The sequence below is a fragment of the Hylaeus anthracinus genome, unplaced genomic scaffold (genome assembly GCF_026225885.1).
Source record: "Hylaeus anthracinus isolate JK02 unplaced genomic scaffold, UHH_iyHylAnth1.0_haploid 12001, whole genome shotgun sequence".
NCBI classification, from domain to species: Eukaryota; Metazoa; Arthropoda; class Insecta; order Hymenoptera; family Colletidae; genus Hylaeus; species Hylaeus anthracinus.
Genome location: NW_026534348.1, coordinates 16,928,538 through 16,946,061, shown reverse-complemented (window position 1 = coordinate 16,946,061; position 17,524 = coordinate 16,928,538). Strand labels below are relative to the sequence as shown.

Sequence of the window (17,524 nt, the reverse complement as noted above, 5' to 3'; positions counted from 1 at the left end):
GCTCACCTCGCTACGATACCTTCGTACCCCTTCCTCCGAGTCCTGCCACGACTAGGCATGTATGTTCCCCTCCTCTTTCGACCTCCACCTCCACCACCTCCAGTTTTAGCCTACCAACTACCACCCTTCGCCGACCGATTCTACATCGCAACCACCGTACGCCCTTGCTCGTTCCGCGCACCCCTTGCACCTCTCGATCGCCTACCATTTTCTCCTCTTCGTCATTCCCGTTTCCGTCCTCGTCCTGCCTTCTCGACCCCACTTCCGACATCCCTTTTCAACTCTCGCCGACCGTCCATCCCCTTCCTCTGGTTTCGTCTTTCTCCGTTTCTCTCTTCTCGTCTACACCCTCCTCTCTGCTCCTTCTCCTCCACCACCTCCAAACCCCCCCTGTCTCCTGCATCCTGGATCCTACTTCGTCCTATCGCGTCCCGTCCGCCGCCCCGCGGCACGCCGCTCCACTCTTCAACTCTTCATCTCGTCCAAAGTTATCGCCGCCACCTGTATCGGCTACGAGCATAGTAATCTTTTCGTCTCGCCTCGCTTCGCCTCGACGCCAACTCCTGTCCTTTTCTTTTGCCGTCCCAACCCACAGGCTGCCCGCCGGCGCCGTTCGGTGGTGATTACCGGTCGCCGTTTCGTCGGCTACCGCGCTTAGAATTTCTGCGCTTTGTTGGAGCAAGTATTCTTCGAAACGCAGCTCCTTAAATCTTGGATCGCGACCTCTCGCGAGGGTTGCGCCGAGACCCTCTCTCTCGGGGTCGCGGCAATTTTCGGAAATAAAGGGTTCTCCTACAGAGGCTTTGAGGAGTTTGTTTTTCAATCAAACGAGAATGCTGGAATATATTTTTTATTTGATTAGGACCAAGTGAGTTTAAGGGTACGATATGCTAAAAGCCTCTTTTGGAAAAGTCTTAGTATAATATTTTCTGTTTCTCTACTTTGATATGGCAGAATATTTATCCGTCTGCGGAGGATGAAACGGAGTTTTTACGAAACCGATGGTAGTTATTAATTCCGTCTTACGTATAGCTGGAATGAAAAAAGTTTAACGAGCCTTGGAGTAGGTTGGAATATTCTGGGACGTCGTCTGGTTTTTCGGTTGAAATTTCATCAAAAATTCGCTTTTTACGTCGAGGATAGAGAGAAATTGGTAAGGATAAGCGTATTATCCTAATTCCTAGGGCCATTAGTGTCCAAGTTATCCTTCTCGGTATTCCGGAAAATGTAGTTTCGAGGAAAACGCGTTTAAAGTTCGACTGGTACCTACTTGAACCGTGCTGGTTATGCCTGCTCCCTTTATGCGCCGTACTCCTCGAAACTTCATAACTTCTACAATATATGTAATAGTACATGTGCCCTGTTATATAGGCTTCAAACTGTCGATTCGCGGAGAATACAGTTTTACGATTTTTTTCGTTATTTCCGTAGCAACATTTCGATGACATATAGTTGCTTGGATTGCAACTATAAAATTGATCGAAACTGAAGAAAGATTTAATGGTATTAAATGAATATACAATTAACATTCAAGATTCATCCATATAAAACAAAACCCCAATCATAATTTCAATGCTAAAGATAGATTAGTGATTATGTTACAGATTGGAATAAAAATGTATACTCGCTATATTTATTAATAAAATTGGGTAAGGAATGGATTTCTTCGTAAATGCATTTTTTTTTGTAAATTACCACGACCATGTAGCCTGAAACAGAAGAAATGGAAAATATCAATATAGAAAAAATAAAACAAAAGTGCTAGATTGGGATGGCCACTTTAAGTCTCTGCTTGCATCGAGTCATTAGTTTCTATTATAACAACAGGAAATACATCAGTGACACGAGTCGCCTTGCATCGGTGCATATGTACACGATGCCTCCGAACATGTGGGACCAACTTGAGCGATCGATCGAGGACACAAAAACAATGAAAAAAGTCCATACAAACATGTGCCCTATTTTACCTTCTTCCCCAAGCAACATCCATTTTTGTGCTTCGGTAATGGCAGTTGCTTACCTTTCACAGGAAGTGCCCGAAATGGCCACCTTCGACCCAAATACGAGCTTGCAAATATCCTGTCATAAAGTTTCTTGATATTCGATGGGAAAGACGGAACTCGAACTTACACCTGACACTGGAGAAGCGAATGAATTTTTGTTTAAATTGTAACGTCCCTTATAATTTATCCAGAAAAATCAAACGGTTCGCTATAATTTCTAATTCACGAACGGAAGTGAACATTTTAGACTCGAGTACCTTCCACTGATTATCCAACAGCGAAGAGCTGCTCCAGATATTTTATTAGATTCGTTAAGATTTTCCCTATACGTTGGCCGGGGTATTTTAAGATCGTCGGTGGATGCTGAATAAACAAATGTTTCGAAGTGGCCACGAGAATAGAAACTCGGCGGATTTAAATCCGTGCGACGAGCAGACCAGGCAATAAGGTCTATAGAACATGTCCATCCGTCAGAAAATCCTTCAAGAATCGTCTGGCTACTCGGCTGAAATGAAACGGTGCACCGTCATGCATAAATCACGCGCGACGTACGTCTAATCGAACTTCTTCCAATAATTCATACGACGGGCTAATCAAGAAATTTACATAAGAATGACCTTTTAATCCCGCGTTAAAGAACATAAGAAGCTATCGACCGAGGCGTACGAGCAAATTCAACAGAATCTATTGGGCTTGGATCAATTTGAAAGTACAATACGCGAAATTTGAGATCAACGTGTCCGAGACTTTTTGAAAAATTAATACGTCGAATCTAAATTCGATGTCTCTAGACCGGACTACCCCCTTGATCAATCGAGTCGCCCTGTCTTGTTCCAGTTTTCCACGACTGGTTTTAGACCTTCGATCATGTCGTTCGCTCCATTATAATCCGCGTACGTGTTTGAAACTGACGTACACTCGGTTGTAACAATTCTGACCATAGTAATACGACGTACAAAGTATGCAAAGTTTCTGTTGATAACTTTTATTAATCATTTCCGCACTCAACGGCTATTTACGCTAATGTGGACAATTTCGTTAAGTCGCTGTGCTATAAGATAATAAGGAGAAAACTTTTCTGAGCAATAGTTTACATGTCTAACACTGTTTTATAAAGTAGCGCGCAACCTCTACGGACAGGAAGGGTGAATTGCAATAAATAGAACCAATTATAAATTACAGATCAAACATCAGACAACGTTTACGTAATACACATTAACTCATCGCGTTTATATTCACGCTGTACTAAATCTACCTACGATAAAATCTCATTAAAATTTGAGCCGTTGAAATCACAAACTTCTAGTGATTATATATTACTAATTATCTGGAGTACCCATTCAAATAAAAATTTTCCTATCCGTGGTGCGAGCGATTTACAGCCGAGGTCTGGCGTGAAAGCTAATTTGAAAGCCGGCGCAGAGAACAAAATACGAAATAAATCGTACGAGTAGGTGTAGCGTTGACAGTGAGAACGGAAGTAGGGAAATTTAATCTTGACCTCGTTGCTGCCAACCAAAACACCGGTGATGCATTATGCAGTTGTGCATCTGACAGGTATATTGGAGCGATGTACGAGTAATCTATGCCGCGATCTACGAGTAATCTATGCCGGCGATGTCACCGAGCAGCCGTCTTCGGTGGTGGTGGTCGCGTGTCACTTGGGGTGTACTTACGTACTCAATTTATTTCGGTTCTGCGTGGCGTTCTCCTGCGATCTAGATGTTTCGCGTTTATGTACGTCTATTATCATCGATCGCGCAGCTTTTACGATCGTTCGTGGTCGTTGGCGCGACGTCGTGGCTCTTTTTCGACGGTTATGATCGCGGCGATAAACACGGAAGAATCAACCGTTTAGTCACGATCGTTGGCTATGGCGGTAAAGTATGAGGAATCGTGTATTCGTGGTATGAAATTTCAACCCCTTCGCGGCGTGGAATTTTATCCTCTTCGTGGCATGAAATTTCATCCATTTTGTGGCACAGGAGTTTATGTTATTCGTTTTATTTTATCCTCTTCGTGGCGTAAGATTTTATCCTTCTTAAGATCGTAAAGTCCTCTACCATTTTCCAATCGGAAGCTTCGTCGCTTGGTTATGAGCAGTTAAAATTGATTAATGCGAATCCTGGGAGACGCCATTTTGTATCACCGGTCAGCTGACCATGCGACTATAAGAACTTCACTCTTATCTTGATAACGAAGTCTCGTATTGTAAAATGGAAAAAGACATTTTGACTCGTAATTGTACGAGGAATCGTTCTTCAAAGTAGGTCTCTCATTTTTGGCAACAATCTGTATGTATGACACTGATATGTACAGCCACTGTCACTGGATGGGTTTGGACGGTGTTAATTGGAACTTGTCGGACCAAAGTGTTGATATGATTGACACTAATGATGGGAATTACACAACCTAAGGAAATCTGCTTGGCAGCCACCATATTAAATAAAATTCCTTGTCAGAGTGCCCACTATTGCGCATACTTCCTTGTATAAAATTAGTTATTTCATTAGCGTTATTATTACCACTGCGCATATGAATATTTTTCTAGCACGATAGTCTCGGTAATAATAACAGAGACACGTACGTGTCATGACAACGTAAGGAGGAGATTCCCGGTTTGGTGTAGCACGTGGCGCTGGATCGGGGGAGGAAAGGCAAATGGCCAATGGGGCGCTCATCCTTCATTGTCTTTCCTTCCTTCCGGTCTGAACTGATGCTGTTCGACCGTAATCCAATATCAAAAACGAACGAACGAAGCGGATACAGTAAGACCAGGCCAGTTATAGTATGCAACGTAACAAGTGGCATCTGTTGCGTTTCGTCGATTTAAGTGCTACGAAACACTCGACTGCTTGGCACGCTTCCAATTGGCACCTTGTCGGGCATAACGGAATTTATAACGCGCTGGTATCCGACTTTTTCCTTGTTTCCGATTTTTTCCCAGCTCGTCAGTCGATCGAAAACGCTTCGAACACTAATTATCGGCCGCTGTTGGCGATAACGGCTGGTTAACACGAACGGGGAACGTTATTGGTTCCGGCGACGGTGTTGGTAATCTGCCCAATCGTATCGTCGGTACTCGCGGGAGTCATCGATCTGTGTTCACTGCCTTTTTCGCGCCATCATTGCCGATAACGACGAATCTACCGGCGCTGTATCTACATGCGTTTTATTTTTACTTCCCAAGGCACGGAAAAGGTATCGTAATCGAAACAAAAGTCGATAATATTTTTATGGTGAAGGGACACTTACAGCTTTAAACTTTTTTTCTATCTCGAGAAATATTCTGATCTCTATTAAAATCTTTGGTCGTTGTCAGTATGCGCAACACGGATAGAGAATCTTTGATTATCAATATACAGAACAGTGGTAAGGAATCTATTGTCGTTATCAATATGCGAAGCACAAATAGCAAATTTTGAACGTCGTTAATATGGGAGGCACGTATAGAGAATTTGTGGTCGTTATCCAGATGCAAAGCACGGATAGAGAATTTTTGGTCGTTGTCAATATGCGAGGCACGAGTAGACAATTTTGTTCGTTACCAATACGCGAGGCTAGAGATCGTTGTACAGGAGGTGGTCGAATCCAAACAAACTAATTAACGAGATCAAGAAATGGATACTAAATTAAAAACCATGAACCGTGGATTTTTAAGTCCAAGTATCCCGAAGCTATGCTACTTTCTTCTATAAGTATTACACGTACCCAAAATTCGGTGCATCGATTTTAGTGCTCCCTGTATATATCTAACCTCCGTTGAGAGAAACTTGTTCATCCAATCAGAAATGTGCAGATGCGCTTCGATTTCCGATTGGTGGAGTACAATTGGATGCATAAGCTGATTGGCAATGACTTCAGGCCATTTAAGATAGCATACACAAGTTTGGTCGAATCCAATGTAAATACAATACCCTTTCAGGGAAAGAACGGAAGTGAATTGGAGAATACCTATTCTGTTTCCCGTTTCCCCGTGGAAAGCTTGCTCGTAAATAACGCCAAATCAGGCGCCGCTTCGAGTTACGTAAAAACGTCGGATGTTCCGTCGTCGGTAAAATCGTAAGCATTCCAATTCATAACCGTACGTCAATAAGAGTAAAACCTCGATGCTTTTCATACCGCGATATAGCGTTGCTTTAGAAAACTTTCAATCTGGAATGATATACGAAGCGATTGGAAAGTTCTTGGGCTCTTCGGAATCTTCTTAAAGGAGGAAAAGATTCTTCGCTAGTGGCAGCGTGCCGATCGTTATTTTTGCGAGCAATTTCACCGGACGGAACGGTTCATCGGTCGATAATAGACAACCAGCGGTAACCTACGGCCACCTTTACCGACCAATCTCGTTTTAGCGCGCGCTTACTCATTCGTGCGGGAGGCTGCCGTACCAGGAGCGGATCCAAGTTGGAGGCAACGGGGGCTTATAAAATCTTGGGAAGATTAAGAGGAAATCGCATTGTTTAAGAAATAATTGCTTGACCGAAATAACAATTTGGTTCCATTTCATAGTATACGGATAATTAAAGCGAACTTGACTATGTGAGCCACTGGTGATGGAAAATATTAACGAGAGAGTGTTAAATAAGTTTTGGTTTAAAAAGGAAAATCAGATCTGAAAGGAAGCAGCGCGGATATTTCCAATCCCGTAAACCTAGTGTTAAAAGCGTTCGTTCCAATTCTGATCTCCCTACGTCAGCCAATTTCAAATTGATGATAACAGGACCCAAGTAAGTTTCGCTGGAATGCTTACCCAAAAACTTTCGTGCTAATTAGAGGAGTCTTCAGATTGAGAAAGCCGTTTCTCTTCGCCGATTTCCCCTGTCGATCGACGCTAAAATTGTCCCCGTGTTCGTCCCGGTGTTCGTCGTCGTCGTCCCGTTGTTTCGACTTTTTCGCACGCAAATAGAGCCAAGCAGCCAAACCAAGGGCCACCAACACCGCCAGACCTCCCACCGTTCCGAAAATTGCTGTTAAGATTACGCCCTTTCGCTCCATGTCCAACCTACAACAAAGAAACGCACGCTCAAGTAAGTGTACCCTGCAAACGTTGATTATCGCACCTGCGATCGGCTACTATCGCCCTACTACCTCCACCCCCTACAGCCTTTTCGTGACTTTCTTTAGTTTCCGTCCGTTGGCTTCTTACGGGAGTCCCCAGAGGCAAAAAAAGGGTCGAAGAAAGTCTCAGATTTTTTGGGTGACAGCTTGTATACTTGTTATTACTGAGGATGTTTATGCATTTATGAGAAACGAAAGTATTAGGAAACGTGCACGAATGCAAAGATATATGTAATATTAACGATAATGTACATTTTACAGCGTTTGAAAGATAAAACATACTTTCAATTTAAAAGGTCTTCGAGTTTTGTTTTTGTTTTCAAGCCGAAACTTGGTAAAGATGGATGATACCAATTATTCGTCCAATGTAGCAAGTTCGCGGAGTTCCAGAAACAAGGTACGATAAACAGAACGAAGGCCAAGGTCTGTTTTGATACTTTTTCCGGTCTTTCATAACACGTTTTTCGTTTACGCGACCGTCCGTGATCATTTCCCATGTCAAAACAATGGTACAATTTTGATTACGAAAATATCCAGTCATACTCAACGATCCAAACAATTTCTTTGGTCCAGTTCTAAGCTGCGCAATCGCAATTTGCCTGGCCGATCGTAAGACCGTGTTCTTCGAGGGCTCGCTGATCATGAATAACCAAGAGGCAATTTCTTCCTCGAAATGCAAAATAAAATTCATGCAACGCGGGGGTTAAAAATACCCGCTTCCGTTCAATCCGTTCCACCGTTTCCCCGTATTTCCCGCTTTCTACGCAGATAGGGGTGGTTCGTCGAGGACAAGGCGGGAATAAATAAACCGGACGATCGATTTCTTTGCGATCTCGCCTCGGATCCAACGAAAGGCGTCCGTTCCGAAAGAACGCTCCGTTGCTCTCGTTCGTCGCTTCGTCGCCTGGTTCGACTTAAGTGGCGAACGAGTTTTCGGATCGAACGAAGTCTCGAATCGAGCAGACGAACGAGCGAACGATTATCGTAACGCGGATAGGTATCGAGTTCGTCGGGTGTCGACTGCAGTTTTCTGCTGGATCGATAGCCGCCGTTTCAACTAATTTTTCACTCTACGTTCTTCATCGTTGTACGTACACTTGTCCATTTCATTGAACGATGGTAATTGAATCGAGGCTTGGAGGTCGAGTGATTAATATTTTTTTAAAGGGGCAGGAAAAAGGAATTTTTACATGATATGAATAATTTGGTGTGAATATTCTTGGAAGAATATTATTTGTAACTGTGGGGATTTGTATCATATTTGTAAGCTGTGACTATATTATTAAATATCACTAAACAATTGTTATTCAAGCAAAATAAACATAATACTTATTCTAATTAACTGAACATTTCAAAGGTGGTATTTGACACATTTATCAGTATTGTATTTGTAGTCCATATTCAGGCTTGGATATTTTTGGTATTTCCACCGGTCTGACGAAATTTTAATTAACTTCGCGATAGGTAAGTTCCGTTCTTGTTCTCGCGGTAATTTTCGTCAATTTAGCCCCGACGATCGGCCATAAATTTACTGCGGGGTTCATGTTTGGACTGTTGCCAGGGCGTGGGAGTGCATTTACATTCTTTTCCAAAAATTCCGTTGCTTGTCACTTATACTTATAACTGCGGAGACGAATCGCGATCAAGAAAACGAACGTGTTCCCCGAATTTTTCATGCAGTCTCCTCAACATTAAGACAATCAGATGGAAAGAATTAAGATTGAATTTGTATTATTGACAGAATATTGACAAGGAAGAATATAAATGTCTTCCATGCATCTAAATATCAAATGAAAAACGAGCTCTTTGGGAGCCCTCCGATACAGGGGCACAAAACAAATACAGTGGGTGTAGAATGTATTCGTACACCGATCAATTTCCCAAAAAACTTTTCTGTGAAATTGTAGTTTCTTAACTTCTTTTTTAATAATCAATAATATTTTACATATTCTCGGAAGTCTCTAAGATAGATATAGTCCAAACAACATTTACTAGTTAATATAATTTGTGAAATTAACGAAAACATGCGAAAAGTGAGTAAAAGTATAGAAGCAATAACCATTTACAGTAGAGTTTGTAACGTAAACACATTAGTTTATTGCTCCGTGCGAATTAGAAACCATCAAATTTCCAGGAAAGTACTTTTAAACAGTTGTGCGAATACTTATTGCTTCAACATTTTTATCGATTAATTGTTTTTTTCTTGTTAATTTAGCAACTTACATAAATAGCTATTTTTTTTTTGTAATCTATATATTCTAGAGATTACGGAGAATATGTAGAATGTCATTGTTTATAAAAAATAAGTTAATAAATTACAATTTTACACAGTTTTTTTTTTGGAAATTGATCGGTGTACGAATACTTTCTACGCTCACTGTAAGTAACCAAAATAAATAGAAAAACAGATAAGTCTCTTCCATGCTTCGAAAATCCATACTTAAATTAGAAATCAAATAAACAAGGAGCTTTTGGAGGCTCCTATATGAAGGTATGACGAGGAGAAGGCCTTCCTGGTTTCATGGTAGACTTGTCCGCGAATATGGTCGCATAACTTTCGGTAACCGAACGTAGCCGAACGGAACGACTCGTTTATTGGGGATCGTGGTCCCGGTACGTGGTCAATTACACGGAACTTTGCCCCGTTAGTTGATCGTTGGCAACGACGGAAACCGTTCCAAGGATTGCCTCCGTCGAGAGGCGTAAAGTGAAACAGCTAAATCGATGCATCGATAATTTATCCGATAACTGCTGTACTTCCGGAATTGCCGATGCAACCACGCAGTCTCCGGTCTAATTAAAGACGGGGGACCCCTGCCCCTTGTTCTCGTCTGATTCTAGTTCACCTTTTTCACTTGTTCGACGCGACAATCGAGATCAAACGAAGCGAGCGCAAGCTCGGTGATCCGACCAATAATCGAACATTATAATAATAATAATCGACGGCGAACCTGCCGCGAGGCTAGCGCAGCTTGACGAGACAGTCGAACTGCGTCAAAACAGAGCCTTGGGGAGTTCATTTCAAAGAAACTGGTGCAAATTTTGATGTGATGTTTATGTGAGCGTTGAACAGTGAGAAAATATTTTTTTAGTTGTGTGATGTAAGTGGAGCTGCGCGTGATCGATTAGCGAGCCATTTTACTAGTTCAACAAGTTCCTTTTCGAATGAAAAATTTGAACTTGCGTTAAGATATCCAAGAATTGCTGGTCTAGATTTGAACTGCATTTAGTTTCTTCAAATACTTGAAAAGAAAGTAATACTTTGGTGGTTCTATCGAGCTAATATAGCGAGGTAATGCGTAATTGTTTAATTATTCAACGATTTCGGTCACCAAGGTTGTGTGACCCCCTTCAGGCGGAAAAAGTAGACTTCTGAAGAGGGTCACGCAACCTTATAACCGAAACGCGTTAAATAATTAAATAATTAGCAATTTTACGCAGTTACAATAGAAGTAATCGATTAAAGACATATTTAATTCAACGTGAACTTCAACACGACAGAATTCAATCTGCTCGATGTATTCTTCGCTGCTATGAATTTTTTAATAAACTAGTTACCCTTGAGTTACAAGAGTCTCTACACATATGTTAATTATTCCTCAAATACTAGATAGCATCTTTTCATTACTACGAATTTTCGTTAATTATAGTAAAAGGTACTCCTATAGCTAACAAGAAGGTTATCGACTTGAAAGGGAAACAAGGAATACGATTATTGGGGGAATAAAACAAATCGATCGAATAACTAAGTGTTTCCCCATGAACCGCCAATTAGAGTGACCTATTTCTTTCCATGCCAAACAGTTTCTCTCCATATTTTTCCCCTATTCCAGCAATATTCATTTAGAAACTCCCCCGAGAATTTGTCGAATACCCCGTTTCTATGAAAAGTTCTACGAATTTTATTCGAGTAAACACCATTTGCACCCCGGACGCGTTTCACGATCGATTCCGTGATGGCTAACGATCGCAGACGATTGTCCCCTTCTTTCATTGGACCCTTCGTTCGTCCAGGATCGAGGCTCTTCTGGTAAACGAAACGCTTTGTAGGCACCCGCAAGTCGGCACCATTTAAAATTCGACTCTCAGCACGAGGCGAAACGGCATTTATAATTCACCATCTACCGAGTGAAAAGCTCTGAAATTAGGTCGAGCGTAGCTTTTTCTTTCCCCCTTGGATTCGGCAAGACGGCACGCGTTCCAACCGAGTATTTATGCATTTATGGGAAATCGTTTCTAAAATGCCACGACTGTTTTCCCTTGGACGCGATCCACCCCCTACGCTCTGATGCGAATTTACGCTCGGAGAGGAGAATTCAATCAACGCTACTTTCGCGCTCGTTAATTTCATCTCTCGTCCTGCGGATGAGGAAAGTTCCTATTAAAATTTTGTCACGACAGTGGAGAGCGCCGCGCGTATACAGATTGAACGTACAATTTCAAGCATATTGAAAAACTGACGGCGTTATGTTTCAATACGTAGCCTCGAGTGTTGCTTGGCGGGATTAGAACAAAACTATTAGGTTGTCCAGAAAGTTCGTGCCAATTTCTAAGAAACATTCAAAAACACGTTTGAATTTTAATATATATTTATTGAATTACATAGGTGCCATTTTATTCCACAACCTTTCCACCAACCTTTTAAGGGATGTATGCATGTTATTTGTTTTCAACCACTTCGATATATTCAGACCTGTACCACCTACCAAAAATCGACATGGACTTTCCGGACAACCCAATAGATTGATCGAAAAGAAGATGAATAAATTGTTGGTGAATACGGAAGGTCTAAATATTTAATACTTTCTTTATCGGAGAAGCTGGAGTAAAAAGGTGTTTCAGTTTTTTCTGTAGAATTTAATCCTCTTTGAGAATTACTTGAAATGTTTTCGAAAATTTGTATAAATAGCGGATATACTACCGTATCTATCAGGCCGAGCTAAATCGAAAACCATCTCGTAGCGTCTATGACTTGTACTTCAATATTCCTTTATCCGAACATTTTTTAATTTGTTTCTAAACTATACTTACCACTAATATACAACCCTTTAATTTCAATATTTCTTTCTCCCGAGTCCCCTTTCTTACCTCGTTTATAAACCGCGCTCTGCACCGTCGTAAACTAACATAAAAACTGAATTAATGGTCGGAATAAAATGACACATAAAACATAGCGTTTCTTCCGAGTGTGCAACTATATTACAACCCCTCAAGGGCCACTTGGACACTTGGCGTAGTCCAGCTCTCGTCCGTAATTCGATTTCCTCGCACGAGGCTGTCTCGAGACAAAAGATATCGAGTTGGCGATACCGTGCGGCAGATTGTTCCCCTAACTTTGTTAACGTCTGCATCCCTCGCGTCCTGTGTCGCTCTTGGACTTCGCCATCGTCATCGATACGGGAGACGCGCACGTTCCAGCTCGTTTCACGTGCTTTCGATTATCGTCCCTCTCAGAAAGATGGAAACCCACGGTCGTCGGGAATTAAATAACTATCTCATTTTCATCGATTGCCGCGGCCAACTTCCGTCGACCCCCCCAAGACCTGATCAAGTCCAAGTTATTAATAAAAATACCAGCGTGAGAGCTTGCGGGAGCAAAACAAATTGGGATTCATCAATTTTATATAAAGAAGTCTATTCCTGCGAGGAACGTAACGATTACTAGAATTTAAATACAGAACGTATAAAACATAGCAGTCATTTTGTTTGAATAAGTTAAAATAGACCATAGGTAAGTAGAAGCAGCGAGTCATGGTCAGACGCGACAGCGCGCGTGCTCCGAGAACATTCGAAATCAATTTTCTCGACAACAAAGACCCCTACAAAAAATTCTATTCAACATTCTCGATTCATTTTTTCACGAGCAACGTCTGTAGTGCGTTCATGCTACCAAATGCCAACCTATGTATATAAGCGTTAACAGCGAACAATTCTTGCCTAAGGGCCCACCCGAGGCTTGTATATACTTAACTGGCTTCACCAACTTTTCATAAATCGCCCACTTTAATAAACAATGCTTTTGGTGTAATAGTTCACGTTGCCGTGGCTCTGATACGTCATTCGAACTGATCAGCAAGCCTTGTCCAGCAGATCCTGTCTCCTAGGGGCAACTCCGGTGATAATTTATTCCACGACGAGTCCAAGCTTCGCGTTGCACTGATACCTATGACACCCATGTGGTATGACAGCGTCATACTGGCGTTTAACACGGCCACGTCGACATGCGACAAGTTGTACGACAACCCCGCACGCTTTCCAATTATCGTTGAAACGCCGCCGTATCGACGGTAATTGTAGAAATTACCCTAAGGAAAAATCGTTTGGTGACCCCTATCGGACGGCGACGCTGTTAATCGTTCCAGCGGGCTGTTCGTACTAATTATTTGCTAATAAACAAGCCGATAATTGGAGACTGGTCAAACGATTAATACCGTCGCGCCCCGAGGCATCATCTGCTGGATGAAGTTTATCGATGAGTTCAATTAGCGGATCTGAGACGAAACTTAATAATGTTGCTCGTTTGGGAGAAAAAATGTTACCTGGAACGTAAACTGACGCAAAATAACGACTTGAATATTAACCGTGGCTTTAATTAATATAAGACTCGGCGATGGTTTTTATCAGACACCGCTAATGAGGCCATTAGCATCCCCTAAATTAGTAATATTTAACGTTGGAGAGTATTGCGTCCTTTCTGTTACTTTGTTTAATACGGTAAACGTACGTGGAGTCCTCCAAAATGGAGGATCCAGGACTTTCTCGATCCCTGAGAGCTTCTGTATATGTTATCATAGATGTTTCCAAAGTGTTTCGTCTTCCAGTTAGTACAATGAGATCGTCGATTCGTATTCCATGAATCGAAAGTTGCATCTGCGATGATACAGACGGAATTGTTAGGACCAAACGTACCATGATTCGCGTACTTGGACGAAAACAAGGTAGGACGTTCGTGCTTCCATTGAACCGTCTTGCAAATGTTCATTTAGAGCCACAATGGAATTACGTCAGCATCCGAGATGGACGAGAAGACAAAGTCCACGCAGAAAGGAAACTTGGAAACGTTATTCATAGATGACCCGTTCCGTTTCGACTCCATTGCCGATAAGGAATAGTAACCTTGACCGATGAAACACATTTCAGCGAGGACCAGTTTTTAAGATTATTTTTCTCCTTTATTATTTCTTTGTTGTGGTCTTAATATTCATGATTCTCTAACTTGTTCTACGAATGTTTTATTTTTAATTTTTGTATTGCTGTTACACAAATTCTTGTGAGAGACTATGATCTGCGTGAGTATGCAAATTTCTCTGAGAGAGTTCCTTGGAAGAAGATCTAAAGTTTCTTCAATTTTACTTATCGTTCATCGATAAGTCGTCGATCATTGTTATACTATCTTCTGTTTTCAGCCTCATTAATTGAGATAAATTTTCATTACTATTAATAAGATGGAGTTCTTGACATTTCTTGTGGAACCGATGCAGTTCTGATATCGAACGTCATCGAGACCTCGACAAGGCAACAGTATAATTACTCAGTTATCCGGAGTCGTGGACTTCGTTTGACAACTCTTTGCTTTAAATAAAGCTGGTACTGTTAGTCATAGAAAAAAGATAAAGTCAACAGCTTTGGAAACTATTATTTTTCCAATTGTTTCTTTGTTTGTGAAATGTAAACTCTGATACAAAGAGTAAAGGATAGAGAACAGGCCAAAAGAAAATAGAGAAAAACTATACAAATGATGTGATGAAAGGAAACTTTCAGGAAAAGTTATTTTTATGTCTTTAAATTAAATATAAAAATTATTACGCTTTCGTTACTTTCTCTTCTTTTAAATCTGAAAGATTCAATGTTATCAACAATGGAAACTTCCTTCAATTTTATGTTTGAAACATTGCTAATTTCGTTTCACGCTTAGACTGCGTGTCGTGGAACGTTATCGCTTCTCCGAATCTGATAAAATTTGACAATTTTAGGAATTCGATATGTATATACTTAATAAATATGATAATTCCAAGCCACGAGAAGCTCGATATCGTTCAAAAGTACCTGATATAACAGCATTAATTTGAAATATAAAAGTGCCGATGGTATCGAGGCTTATCTCAGTTCCACCACTATTTTCTTCCGTAATCTAAACAGTTTTAACTTTTAACATTTCGCGCATTTCGAAACGTAAACTGTTATCGCTTTGATGTCGCGATCGCCAACATGGGCGAAATTATGGTTCTCGAAAACGACAATTGTCGAAAATCAAACACAAAATATAGAAGAAGAAACAACGTCAAGTAGCTATAGTAGCATCTTATTAGGTAAATAAAATTATATAAAGGTATATGCTATCGTAAACTATGCATGCTCGACCAAGTTCCCCGTTCCATTTTTCTCTTATTGCCGAATAAAATATGTTTCGTCATTCTCTTCTCAAGATATCGCGCGTGGAGCAAAAAAGTCACGCGAACTTTGATATTTTCGCGAAGATTCTTTCCATCTTTAACATACATATATCGAAGAAACGGAGAGAGTTGCCTTGGATGCGATCCGAATTCAGTGACCAGAATTTTCGAAAGAGGTTGTTTCATAGTTGGCCAGGATTTCGTGCTACATAAACCAAAGGCACCTAACGTTACCATCATGGAAACGTAATTTATGACCAAGTAGACGGATTTTTCTCGCTAAGTGAACATCACTCAAGGGGATTCTTTATGGCTTCTTGCAGTATGGATGGCTCCCAAACATAACCCAGTCTCTGTCAATCGATGCTACTTCTGCGTCCTCGCCTTACCCTGCCAGAGATCCTTCGCTATTTCTCTCGATCTCCGTTAGAAAATTGCGTCTCGAAAAGGCGATTATGCGGACGACAGGATTCTCCGAGGCTAAACTCGCTATAAGTCGATCCTCAAAGGGAGGTGTACGCGTACGCGCGTACTCTTATCCGCAACGGAGGGTTGGCATACCGAGTCTTCAACAGGAAATCATTGTTTCATTTTTCAAACGTTATACACCATCAAAAAAGACACTCAAGTACTTTTAGTCGTTGGCAGTTAAGACACGTCATACTCAAATGTCTTCAACTTTTAATCATGCTTCCTCAGATACAACAAATATAATCCATACATTAAACAGTCGTAAAAGACAGTGTGATTAATGTATAAACGTTATTCACGAGCTTCTTTAATTATTATTGAGTAGACCATGAATTGAATGACCTTCTTGAAGTGCAAACTTAGAGATTCGAGAGGCAATAAATAATATAAATTACTTGATACTCGTGTAAACAAAAACACATGTACCTTGGAAAAAAAGTATCATTCTGAAACAGCAGAGCAACCAAAGGAAACTTGGAGACCCCTTTTATTAATGAATTAAAAACCACAGAACATTTAATTGATATTCATGAATTTCTAAACGTTTAAAGAAGAACAAAAATAAAACTGAATTCGTAAGGTAACAGTTTCCACCTAGAAATCGAGATGTAAACAGATTTTCCCACTTCCGTTTCTGATTGGTCCGCTGTTCCAGAATCTCGTAAAATATCCTCGAGTTCGCCGAGATTTATTTATCTTGCTCCTGCTGAGGCGCATTATGCAATAGGGGGTTAATACGGAAAAGACAACTACTCCAGCGTTGCTCCAATCCTAAGTGCTCGTAACAGGGTAACTCTTGAAACGTTCAAGTCGTTCAATCCCTACATACATATTTCAAAAGCACGGCGAACGATAGGGAAGGCAGGAATGTTGGCAATGTTCGTCGAAAGTCTGCTGCTTAATGGATGTTTGCTTTCAGTACCGGGAGGTGAAGTTTTTGTACGTTCGCGCTGAATTGGAATTTACGAGCGAGTATTTCACGATTTTCAAAGGGGAGGAAGGAAACGTAGTCTGTAATGATTTCTGTTTCGAAGCGTAAGTAAGGTTTTAAAGTACAGCGCACTTTCGGGAGTGGTAAGACAACTAGTAACGTGATAGTGCCACAACTCTGTCACATTTAAAAATTTATTAATAAAAAAGAAGAACGTAGAGGAACTGAGAATCGTAGTGGTTCGATTAAAAATGAAGGATTGGGTTACGCATGATTTTATATAAATTATAAATTTTTACCAGAGAAATAAAATCATGGTATGACTCAATTTTACATTTTCATTTCGGTCACGCCTTTATGATTCTCAGGCCCTTGTATATCAACAAGCATCGGAGATCTTCAGAAAAAATTGACAGAAAGAATTTTAGGAAAGACCATGTCGATAAAACTGTTCCTTTCATAACTCGTTTTTTTTTTTGTGAAGCAATACTACCTCATATTACCTTCTGATGCTGGCATCGCAAGAGTTCTACTTCCTTCGGGAAAGATTGAAAATGGAAACATTCCATAAAGCCTACGGCATTTATATTTACGGCGGCATGCCACGTATGACATTCACCGTCATTTTTCCTTTTATTTTCTTAGGTACGGCTATTCAATAACTCTCT

At 40.8% G+C, this 17,524-nt stretch overlaps 1 protein-coding gene across 2 annotated transcripts in view; it reads right to left on the bottom strand.

The window, feature by feature from the left end:
- LOC128891226 (synaptotagmin-7) overlaps nucleotides 1-17,524 on the bottom strand; it is a 63,491-nt gene that overhangs the window by 33,051 nt on the left and 12,916 nt on the right. For both annotated transcript variants that reach the window (XM_054150583.1, XM_054150584.1), the window contains one exon: nucleotides 6,754-7,005. In XM_054150583.1, coding sequence (XP_054006558.1) covers nucleotides 6,754-7,005 — 252 coding nt within the window. The remainder of the gene's footprint in view (nucleotides 1-6,753; nucleotides 7,006-17,524) is intronic.